This window comes from Festucalex cinctus, chromosome 8 (assembly GCF_051991245.1).
Source record: "Festucalex cinctus isolate MCC-2025b chromosome 8, RoL_Fcin_1.0, whole genome shotgun sequence".
NCBI classification, from domain to species: domain Eukaryota; kingdom Metazoa; phylum Chordata; class Actinopteri; order Syngnathiformes; family Syngnathidae; genus Festucalex; species Festucalex cinctus.
The window spans coordinates 29,879,614-29,891,205 of NC_135418.1; the positions used below are offsets into that span (position 1 = coordinate 29,879,614).

The 11,592-nt window shown below is 42.3% G+C and overlaps 2 protein-coding genes across 14 annotated transcripts in view; both read right to left on the reverse strand.

Moving 5' to 3' along the window:
• Positions 1 to 539, reverse strand: part of ptprt (protein tyrosine phosphatase receptor type T) — a 121,166-nt gene extending 120,627 nt beyond the window's left edge. For 6 of the 13 annotated variants that reach the window (XM_077529050.1, XM_077529064.1, XM_077529063.1 and 3 more), the window contains exon 1: positions 481 to 527. In XM_077529050.1, coding sequence (XP_077385176.1) covers positions 481 to 491 — 11 coding nt within the window. In that variant the 5' untranslated portion in view covers positions 492 to 527. Of the gene's footprint in view, positions 1 to 480 lie in introns of all 13 variants that reach the window. The other 7 variants (XM_077529057.1, XM_077529058.1, XM_077529052.1 and 4 more) reach the window with 4 other exon arrangements.
• Positions 540 to 1,208: 669 nt separating this feature from the next.
• On the reverse strand, positions 1,209 to 11,586 carry mcm2 (minichromosome maintenance complex component 2). Its single transcript, XM_077530529.1, has 20 exons — positions 11,487 to 11,586; positions 10,543 to 10,745; positions 10,292 to 10,464; positions 9,978 to 10,102; positions 9,765 to 9,903; positions 8,788 to 8,885; positions 8,546 to 8,667; positions 8,065 to 8,272; positions 7,853 to 7,987; positions 6,680 to 6,871; positions 5,531 to 5,624; positions 5,372 to 5,450; positions 5,134 to 5,305; positions 4,133 to 4,259; positions 3,961 to 4,073; positions 3,685 to 3,849; positions 3,521 to 3,595; positions 2,413 to 2,595; positions 2,168 to 2,323; positions 1,209 to 1,425 (listed from the first exon to the last, which is right to left on the reverse strand). The coding sequence occupies exons 1-20, from the start codon at positions 11,490 to 11,492 to the stop codon at positions 1,315 to 1,317; spliced, it is 2,676 nt and encodes an 891-aa protein (XP_077386655.1). The 5' UTR covers positions 11,493 to 11,586; the 3' UTR covers positions 1,209 to 1,314.
• Between the last annotated feature and the right edge of the window lie 6 nt (positions 11,587 to 11,592).

Consider the following 11,592-nt stretch of genomic DNA (forward strand, 5'->3'; position numbering starts at 1 on the left):
CAAACCTCAGTTGAAAAAAAGGTTTCAAAGTAACACAAAATTTGGTAGTCGTTCCGAAATAATTCACACAAAGGCAGCCATTTAGTTTTTTTTAGCAGCCATTTTAGGCCAACTTGACATCGTTTGATTTTTTTCACAACCAGACGTTTTATTAGAATCACAAAGAGTCACGCCCACAAAGACCGACGCTACATGTTAGCTAGTCAATCTCGTTTTGCTTGCTCGCTAGCATTAATAAGCTAAACAGACTAACTTTAAAGTAAGTCATGTGGGTGTTTTGAATACTAATGATGTAATTGTCTTTCTTTTTATGTTTAGTTGAAGAATAAACGCCAACTGAGGGTTGTCTTTTTTGGGGGGAAAAAAAAAAAAAAGTAGTAGTTTGCAGCCAGCGAGCTGTTGCTTGTAATGGAGTGAGCCCGCTCGCTCACTCGTCTTAAAAAAAAAAAAAAAAAAAAAAAACTCGTTAGTGGCGGTCACCTGTAGGCCATGTCACTCTCGAGGGTTCACGTCCATGTCCGGTCCGGCCCATTAAACTTGCACCCGTGTCCCGACGCGGCCCCGCAATCCCGTTAGCGCTGAGACGGGGATTATGGCAGCTAACGTTGGAGCGCCACGATTCCCGCCAGCGAGCCGCGTCATACGTTGGAATGGAGCCACTTGATTAGGAACACACAAGTAGGTTTAAAAAAAAATAATGAATGAGAAACATTTGTTTTTATTCATCACATTGACTGGCAGCCATTTTGACTGAAGCTATAAAAACATGGAAGATACCAAAAGAAAGATGAGAGTCTCTTCGTTCATGGGGGGGGGGGGGAGTCAATTTCTATCAGTTTCCATTTTGCAGCAATTAGCATTAGAATACAGTACAGCTAAGTTTCATCGTTATTCACAAATCTGCTGAGAATTGTGGGTAAATTATACTTTGCTGCCACCTGCTGGACGTTTTTGTAATTACAACCATTTATGTATTTATTTTTTTCAATGAAAAGCCGCTGGACATACTCAGCAAACATTACATCCAATGGTCACATGGCGTCATCTAGTGGAATGCAATTGCCAATGCACGTTATTTTACACACAAAGTATTTATACACAGTGCATTATATATATATATATATCAGTTTTTACCATGTTTATATATAAAAAATAAATAAATGCCAGGACGTTGTGAATATATCCCAGTAATGGAGTCCAGACGCGTGTACAACAAAGTCACGTTTATTCAAGAACAAGGTGAAGGGACAAACATGTACACTTTATTTACACATTGCTTTTTTTTTTTTTTTTTCTCTCTCCCCACTCTGCACCTCAGAACTGCTGCACGATGAGTTTCTTCTTGCCGTCGTAAGTGAAGCGGTTGGCGCGGAACGGCTCGCTGGCGTAGAATGACGACAGGTTGTGGATGTTGATCTGACGAGCCTTAAAAAATAATTAAAAAAAAAAATATTGGGTTTTTTTTTTTGGACATGCTACATGAGGTAGAATAAAAAAAATCTTAATTTAACAAATGCTAACGGTTTCTTAATCTTTTAGTTAGCCTCTTAGCAATTAGCATGAAGCTTCTTTTGTTGACGTAGCATCCATGCTAAATATGTCCAGGGTCTCAGTTGACGCTAGCATTTAGCCATATAGCTATAAGAAAAGAACAAAAAACAATGGGGATGTTTTTTTTGTTTTTGTTTTTTTAACTCTTTTTGACATGGTACATGAGGTGGAAAAAAACCCCAGAACCAAATTGAAGCAATGCTAACGGTTCCTTAATCTTTTAGTTAGCCTCTTAGCAATTAGCATGGAGCTTCATTTGTTAACGTAGCATCCGTGCTAAACACGTCGAGGGTCTCATAGTTGATGCTAGTATTTAGCCACTTAGCTATAATAAAAAAAATAAAACGAAGAAAAAGAAACACTGGGGATGTGTTTGTTTTTTGAGGTGGAATTTTTTTTAAATATTAACGGTTCATTAATCTTTTTGTTAGCAATTAGCAGGGAGCTTCTTTTGACGTAGCATCTGTGCTAAACATGTTGAGGGTCTCATAGTTGACGCTAGCATTTAGCCACATAGCTTTAAGTTAGCGCTAACATTTAACTATCGACTTGAGGCTTACCATCCAGTCGCGTTTACACGTTACCATTAGCAAGTGTTAGCTTTCAGCGCGGTTACCTTGTCGTGCAGCTCCTTCTCGGGTATCTCGACGCTGTGGTCGCGCGCGCCGTAGCGGCTCCGCTGGTAGGAAACTCGCTCGGCCGCCAGCTGCTTGAGGATGAAGAGCAGCAGCTCGTTGTTGTCCTTGCGGTACGCCAGGTAGCGAGAGAACGTCTGCGGCGGCGGGTGGGGGAAGGACGAGAGCGCAACACGTCAGTGCCGGCGGCCGCGCCGCTCGCTTAGCGCCGGCGGCGCCTCGTTACCTTGCGCATGCTGCGCATGACGCTGAACTTCTGCGTGTCGATGAAGCTCTCCAGCATGATGCGGACGGCCATGTTGACGTCGTCCTCCATCACGTAGTCGCGCAGGTGCATCTTGGCGTGCGCCTCCGCCATGCGGATCATCGACTCGATGTGGCGCACCGTGATGGGGATGCTGCCCGTCGCCTGCGGGACGGACGGACGGACGCACGAGCGTTAGCACTTGGCGCTTGTAGTTGTTGGAGTACATGTCTAATCGGTCTGCTTATAAACTAAAACAGAAAAAAAAAATACATTGTACTACATTTTGATCTTTGGTAATATATTTGGGGTCTATTTTCATCATATTTATTTTGAAATTAACCAGAAAAAGGACATTTGAATCCTCCTACAGAATAGGACCGATTAATCGGCCGGGCCGATTATAACCGGCCGATTACTGGCCTTCAAACATCGGCCAAATGCTCGATTGTTTTCCCCTTTAAATGTTACAGAAAAAGACCGAAGTTTCCGACGCTGTGAAAGTACCCTGAATGCACCATTTTGCTTGCGTAGCATTCGCAACTAGCAAGCGTGTAGCGTACATTATTCTGTTGTCCCAAAGTGTCCTTTTAAGCGATTTAATGACACTGCAGTTTGGAGTTAACTGTAAAACCAAAACACTCAACGTTAAGAATTACATTCGCCGTATATTTAAAGACAAAACATGCTTTGTTTTGAAAATATCGCTAGCCTATCACTAACAGGAAGTTAGCAAACGCTAACAGGAAGTTTGCATCGACTTCGGGAGTGTTTTTCCTTAAAATAACGAATATCCACACAAATATGTTGTGGGAACACATACCCAAAGATGAGATAACGCTACGCAAAGGCACAAATTCTTCCCAATATGTGAAAAAAAACAACGTAGTAGCTTAAAAAAAAAAAGTAGCTTATAGTCCGGAAAATACGGTAAAAATATATAAATAAACAAAATACAACAAATAGTTAAAAGAATAAAAATAAAAACAAAATATAACCATTCCTTGTAAAAAATAAATAAAAAATACAAATTTAAATATATATAAATAAAAGTAATAAAAAAAATAAAAAAAAACCTGGCATGCCTCACCATGGACTCTTTGCGTAGGTCGCTGTAGATGCGAGCCACTTTGTCCTGGTCCATCTGGTTGAGTTTGGGATGAACCTGCAAAAAATAAAAAATAAATGGCCGTCAATCAATTCTAAACAAGCTGTCGCTCGCTCTCTGACAAGTCGGTCCGAGGCTCCGCCCACCCTGTCCTTGGCGTAGATGATGTACTTCCTGAGGAGCTCCTGAGGGATGGGCGCCACGTCCGACGAATTGGGCAGCAGCACCTCCTCCAAGGCCACGCCCCCTTCCTTGTTGCCGGGGTGGTGCTTGACGTGGGAGCCCACCACGAAGCGAGCCAGCATCTCGTCCTGCGCGCACCCAAAAACAACTTTTTTAGTACACGTCACCTAATTTACAAACGGGTTGTTACTATCGAATATTTTTAGGAATCGATTCATTTTAATTTTGCATTAAAGCACCTGCACGGGGTCGACAGTGTCCCGGACCACGCACAGGACGTCGAAACGCGACACGATGGGCTCCGTCAGGTCCACGTTCTCGGCAAAGGTCAGCGAGGGGTCGTACCTGCCGCCTGGAAGGACGTGGCGGTTAGCGGCGCATGTGCGTGCGCGCGCGCTAGCGCGACCGTACCGATGGGGTTGGACGCGGCGATGACGGTGCAGCGGGCCTGCAGCGAGGTGACGATGCCCGCCTTGGAGATGGAGATGCTTTGCTGCTCCATGGCCTCGTGGATGCTCGTGCGGTCCGCGTCGTTCATCTGAAGGGAAACGCACGTGATTGCCATTGCGTCAGCGCCCCACACCTGCGTGCGTGCGTGCGTGCGTGCGTGCGTGCGTGCGTGCTCGTGGTGGTGGGCGGAACCATCCAAATTATCGATACCAAGTCAGCAACGATATCGGATTGATACTGCCACTAAAATATCAATTTAAGCATCAGTATTTTTTTATACCAAGTCTGCATCGATATCTGATCGATACTGGCATTGATATCGATCCAAATATCAATAGAATGCCAACTCAGTATCTATTACAGATTGATACTGAGATGGAGTTGATATATCAGATCGATACTGGCACTGAAAAATCGATATCAATACAGTATTGAAATCGGATCGATACTAGCACTAAAATATCAATTCAAGCATCAATATTATTGATACCAAGTCAACATCGATAGATACTGGCAGTGATATCGATAGATGCCAACTCAGTATCTATTACAGATTGATACTGAGTTGGAATCGATACTGGCACTCAAATATCAATTAAATATCGATATTATTGATACTAACGTTAAAAAATATTTTGTTGAAATATTGATTAAGTATTTTCTATTTATCAATAAACTTTGTCCTAATTTTATCTTTTTTTTTATTTTTTTTATAAAGGAAACACAAAAACACTTAAAGGTTAAAGATCGATACTGGCACTCAAATATCAATATATAATATAAAAATAAAATATTTTCTATTTATTAATAAACTTTGTCTTTTATTTACGAAGAAAACAAAAACACTTATCGGTTGAAAATTGATTGTGAATAAGCAATTCAATGATACAGCTACCTTTACATATATAAAAAAAAGGTACAGTCTAATTTTGAAAATGTCAGGCCAATATTTGCCTTGGCACCTTGTCAAACTCGTCGATGAGGCAGACGCCGCGGTCGGCCAGGACGAGCGCGCCGGCCTCCAGCGTCCACTCGCGACTGACGGGGTGCCGCTGCACGTACGCCGTCAGGCCCACGGCCGACGCCCCCTGGCCGGTGGTGAACACCGCCCTGCTCGACACCTTCTCCACGTACCTGCGCGGGCGTGCCAAAAGGTCAGATTTGCGCACGTACGCGCGTACGGCGTCGTGGTGGTCCTACTTGAGGAACTGCGACTTGGCCGTGCCGGGGTCTCCGCACAGAAGCACGTTGATGTCGCCTCGCACTTTGTGTTTGCCGCCTGAAACCAACAAAAAAAAAGGGCAGCGATTCGACAAGATGGCCGACCAGCGCTCGTAAAATGGCCGGTTGGATGCTCACCGGGATTCTTGGACTCTCCTCCAAACAGGGCCACGGCCAGCGCTCGCTTGATGTCCTGGTGGCCGTAGATGGACGGCGCCATGCTGGCGAAAATCTCAACATAAACAAAAAAAAATGACCGATTATCGGCCAATCCTCAATATCTGAAATGCAATACTTGAGATATTTTGAAAATGTACTGTAGCAAACAAGGAGCAATTGACTTGAGTTTTTATGGAACTTTTGAAGACATGCTCGTGTCTCTGGAAGATCCCTCAACTTTTTACAAGATTTCTAAAACAAAATAGTTACTAAGATTAGTAGTAATAGTTTACAAACATTGTTCAATAAACATGTTTAAAAACAAATAAGAGCTAGTTTTGTTTTTCATTTTTGATGTCAATATTTTCCCCCTTATTTTTATTTTTTAATGCAAGTATTTTTTCCCCTTTCATTTTTTTTATTATTTTTGATGCCAATATTTCCCCCTTTAGTTTGTTTTTTTGATACCACTGTTTTCCCTGAATTTTTTTTAATGCCAATTTTCTCCTTTATTTTTTTTTATTCCAATATTTTCTTCCTTATTTTTTAATTCTAATATTTCCCCCTTTCGTTTTTTTTATTATTATTGATGCCACTATTTCTTTTTTAATTTCAATATTTCCCCTTTCGGTTTTTTTCATGACACCATTTTCCCCTTTAATTTTTCTTAATGCCAATATTTTCATCTTTAGTTTTTTTATTTATTCTTTTTTATTTTTGATGCCAATATTTTCCCCTTTAGCTTATTTTTTTAAACTCCAATATTTCCTGCTTTAGTTTTTTTAATGCCACTATTTATCCCTTCAGGTTTTTTCTTTTAATTTTTGATGCCAATATTTTTCCCCCCTTTAGTTTTTTTTTTAATTTTTTTTTTTTAAATGGCAGTATTTTTCTCTTTTTCATTTTTTGATGGCACTATTTTCCCGTTTAGTTTTTTTTTTATTTTGACACCAATATCGTTCCGTTTAGTGAAAAATGCATGTCGTCATCCTTGACAAAACACGATTGAAGACACTCGATCTGATGATATTTGTGTGAACGAAATGGTGGTTAACACTAAGGCTAATGCTAATTGCTAACGGTTTAGCACCGCGCTGGTCAAAACCCATCGCGGTTTACTCTCCTCACCCTCTCTCCGACGCACTGGTCCTTGGAGAGCGCCACGACGGCCTTGACGTCCTCGTCCGTCAGCTCGGCCACGGCCACGCCCTCGTCGCGCCGCGCCACGTGGTTGGCCAGGATGACGGTGGCGAAGACGGGGAAGCCGTTGGCCACGTTCAGGGAGCCGTCGTAGTTGTTGTGGTAGACGCCCGTCAGCTCCTGCCACCAACAAAGCGCAAACAACCATTTTCTCAGACAGCAGCAGATAGTTTGGGAGGTTTCATTTTCATTTCTAAATTTACTTGGTTTGAATTCATTTTCAGGGTTAGCATTTATTAAATAAAAACTTCATTTCAGTGTTCATTTTGACAAAAATGTCATTTCGTTTTAGTCTTTTGACTAAAATTAAAGTCATAATTTAGTTCTCGTATTTTAGTTTACAAAAAAAAAAAATGTAGTCGACTAAATTGATTTAGTCGATGAAAAAAAGCAATTTTGGTCAACTTAACTTTCACATTTCGCAATCCCGTTCACTCCTGGCTGTTTTACTGGATTTGGACTGATTTTGAAGTATGTTACTATCTGTTTGTTTTGCAGCAATTAGCATTAGAAGAGAGCCAAGTTTCATCAGTTTTCACAAACCTATTCAAAATTGTAAGTAATTTAGCTTATTTTTTTCTACATGGCTCTGGTTGATAGCTTTTGCTCTGCTGCCACCTGCTGGCTGTTTGTGTAATAACTACAATTTCTGCAACCATTCTTTGCAGGTGAGAAGCTGCATCAAAGCCTTCTGTATGCTCAAGCATAAAAATTTATTTATTTATTTATTTTTTTTTAAACGTATAAATACGTCTTTGGGACACTTCGCACATAAAAAAAAAACGTATTTACACGTTATTGGGAGCAAATGAGTTAAAGATTTTGTCAAAAAAATAAATAGTCGATTAAATTGAAGATTGAGTCGATATTTTCCTTCAACTTTTATATAGAAAATGTAAAATGAAACATGTAAATTTCCCAGAGGGAGCAATCCAAAAGGGATCAATAAAGTCAAGTCCAAGTCTAAGTCTAATAAACACTTGGTTTTAGTTAGTTTCAGTATTAATTTTAGTTTTAAAATGTATGAAAGACTAAAAGAAATGACATTTTTGCTATAATTCTAGTTTGTTTTGTTTGTTTTATTGCACTCAAGCGACTGACGATCTCGTCTCCCGGCTTGCAGCTGTCCACCAGGTCGGCCAGCAAGATGGCGTCCTTGGAGCGCGGCAGACGTCCGGCGGCCACCTTGCCGGGACTTTCCTGGATGGTGATCCGCTGGTAGTTCTGGTACACCGTCTGAAAGGGAGTCCCAGAGGATTAGAATCAGGATGTCCGAGACGGACGGACGGACGGACGGACGGCCGGCCGCTCACCTCCTCCATGTTGATGTCAAACGGTCCCTGCGACTGACACTCGGGACACGAGCCCGGTTTGACTTCCTGGTTCTGGGACTGGAAGAAGGGCCCCAGGACGAAGTTGCACTTGTTGCAGTTGTACTTGACCATGCCGAGCTGCGGCAGAACGCCCGTGCAGCTGCTCACCACGCCGCTGGTCCGGATCAGCTGGTTCAGGTGCAGCTGCCTGCCAGGTGACCGTTGGTACACTTTGTCCATTTCTCACTTTTTTGAAGTTCACTTTGGACTTGTGAAATTTGAGTTACTTTTCAGGGTGGTTCGGTTAGTGATTACTTTTAGTTATTTAATAAATGCTTAGCTTTAGTTTGACTTAGTTTCGGTATTAGTTGGAGTTTTTTTTTTTTTTTTTTTATTTATTTATAACATTTAAAAGCCACCACGGGAGTGACATCATCTCAAGGTGCATTTCTGTCGGCTAATTAATGGGCAAGGGCGTCACCTGAGCGAGCGAATCTCCTCCACCAGCGGCAGGTTGCAGATGCGCACGTGGATCTCGTGGGCGATTCGCTCGTATTTGGGGTACATGGACAGCACCACCTCCTTGGCCGCCTCGTCAAACACCTGCCGGACAAGGAAGGCGGGAAAAAGGGGAGCCAGGAAGGAAGGAACAAGGAAGAATTGATGAGCGCATTGTTGGCTTTGAGCGATGAGAAGAAGGAAGTCGTTTTTTTTTTTGTTGACCTTCAACATCTCGGTGGGGGCTTCGGGCAGGAAGTAGGCCAGCACGTGCTCCCTGGCCGCCAGCTCCTCGTAGTTCACCAGAAAACTCTCTTTGTTCTCTGCACGCACACACATGCATTCGGGAAACATCACACGACAACAAGGATCAACAACAATAACAAAAAATATGTTAATTTTCATGAGGAGGGTTGCAATTAATTCGTGGTTGGGAATATTTGGAAACATTTGATAGTGACGGGCCTGTTACACATCAACTTTCTTGCAATGTAATTATGCCTCTCAACTTTCATAACATACACATCCCGCATCTAAAACATCTATATATATTAAAAAAAATATATGTATATTAGGGCTGCACGATATTGCAAAATCACGCGATATCAATATCATTGCAATATTTTACAAGTACCTAAAGAAATAACATTTTTATTGTCAAATGTAAAATTAAATTTTTCATGCAGCAAAATAAGCACACTCAATATATTCTTAGTCAATCGTTATTACCTCTTAATAATCGATTGGATGGCGGTGCACATTTTAGTTAGCGGCTGACTGGTCAAATTCAAATTAAAAGCAGAAAATTATGATATGAAACTTATTGCATGTCTTTGTGATATGCATATTGCATGGGCCAACATCGTGAGAGATATTTTTGCAATATATTGTGCAGCCCTTAGTTTATTTTTAATATGTAATAAAATATAATGTAATAAAAAAATAGAATAAAAAAATAAATAAAAATATTAAAAAAATACTAAATAAAATAAAAATAATAATAAAATAGAATAGAATAAAATAACAAAATTAAAATTATAATAAAATAAAAATAAAAAAATACAAAAATAAAAATAATGATGATGATGATAATAATAATAATAATAATAATAATAATAATAATAATGATGATAACAAATCCAAGACGTGACAACGTGCACACGCCAGACGGACGCCGACCAGAGGTGCGCGCACGTGCATACCTTTGCACATGTCGCTGATCTTCTCCTTGAAGACGTTGCGGCCGCTCTCGTCCACGTGCGTGCGCAGGAAGTTCTTGAAGCGGTTGTAGATCTCCAGGCGGGGGGCGGGCATTGTCACCCACTCCCTCACTGTGTGACCCTGAGCACGAGGACGACGGTGAGCGAGTGAGGGTGCCAGGGGGGATAATTGGGTCATTTTGCGGGCCAACCCACCTTCATGTCCTCCAGGTTCTCAATACTCTCGATCATCTCGTCCTCGTCGGCCGCGCCCTCTGCTGCGCGCTCGGCCAGCCGGCGCCGGCGTGCCGCCGGACGTTCGTCGTCCTCGTCTTCGCTATCTGAACCAGAAAAATAATAATTCTCATTACTATCATTTTTATTATCATTATTATTATCATTGTTATAATAAATTGTTATGTATAAATCATATTATTATCATTGCCGTTATTTTTATTATCATGATGATGATGATGATATTTTTTTTCGTGAAAGTGAAGTCGGGAGCGATTTTGGAGGCGCGTTCTGACCGTAGAGCAGTCCTCTCCTCAGGCGCCCGCTGAGGCCCCGCTCGCGATCGCGCCTCCTCATGGCCTCCTCGGCGGCCGCCCGGGCTCCCGGGGACAATTCCGACAGGTCCTCCTCGTCCAGGTCCAGACCCTCCGCCTCGTAGCGATCCAGCGCCGGGATGGCCCGGTAGTCCCTGTTGACGCACAAAACGCCGCCGCCGGTGGGTCACCACAAACGCAAAAATAATCAAACCAAAAAAGCGTCTCTTCACCGTTCCATGCCGTCCCCGATCAGCTCCTCTCCGTCGCCGTCTTCCTCCTCCTCCTCGTCAGCGGGCAAGCCGACATCCCCCAGCAGACCCTCGGACTCGTCCTCGAACGGGGGCAGGTCTCTGCCGGGGCTGGAGGTGGGGTCCCCCCGCCTGGAAAGCGGCTCGGGGCTGCCGGCGGCCGCGTGCTGCCACTCGGAGGAATCCTGGACACGGCACACAATTTTCACTTTTGTTTTTTTTTGTCGTGATGACGTTGTTCAAAAAAGCACATTTTCATTGTTGCTGGTGGTACTTTAATGAACAAAAAAAATGACTGTAAAAGATGGTTGAGGCATCAAGAAAGTAAACATTATTAGCATAAAGCTTGATTGAAGGGAGTCTAATCTTTCATTTGGAAGTTTGTGTGTTCACAATACATAGTCATAAAATATTCTGTGAGCCGGGGGGGTCATTCAATGAGCTACCACCACATAATGTAAAAAAATATATATATATATATATTAACATCTTTTTTAGGGGGTAAACCATAACCATATAGTTCCGACCATCCTCGAATGCAGCATAAATGTTGTACTTCGTTTTCGGAAGACTGCATTTGTTTTGTTTTGTTTTGTTTTTTCTAACATTCCAAGCTAGCAGAGTGAAAAGAGTTTTATTGTCCCAACGTTGGACGGACCAACAAAGTCGCTAAAACAAGTCAACGAAACATCACTGAATGGCCTCCGAAATTATTTGGCAAACATTCCGCCATCGACGAAAATCAAGCACTTTTCATTTCAACTAAATCTCCTTGGACAGTCGTTTGGAGTGGACCGCCATTTCCTCGACGACAACTCGGCCAAATTACACTCAACGAGCATGCGACAGTCGTCAACATCAAACGTCGCCCTCGTCCACGCACAAACAAACAAACAAACAAACGAGAAGAAGGAAAAGCAACTCACCGCCATTGTCCGTGTTTTGTTCGCGTCCTCTTCAAGTTCTTCTGCTCACTTTCCCGCCAAGCCTGGTCACAAGGTACAGAAAGCCCGCGAAAGGTAATGAATATTC

Excerpts from the sequence above, each read along its gene's own strand:
- mcm2 (XM_077530529.1), bottom strand. Across the intron at positions 8,886-9,764 it reads GATCAGCGACATGTGCAAAG|AGAACAAAGAGAGTTTTCTG; the intron begins GTATGCACGTGC and ends GTGTGCGTGCAG. Across the intron at positions 4,260-5,133 it reads TCATCGACGAGTTTGACAAG|ATGAACGACGCGGACCGCAC; the intron begins GTGCCAAGGCAA and ends GTTTCCCTTCAG.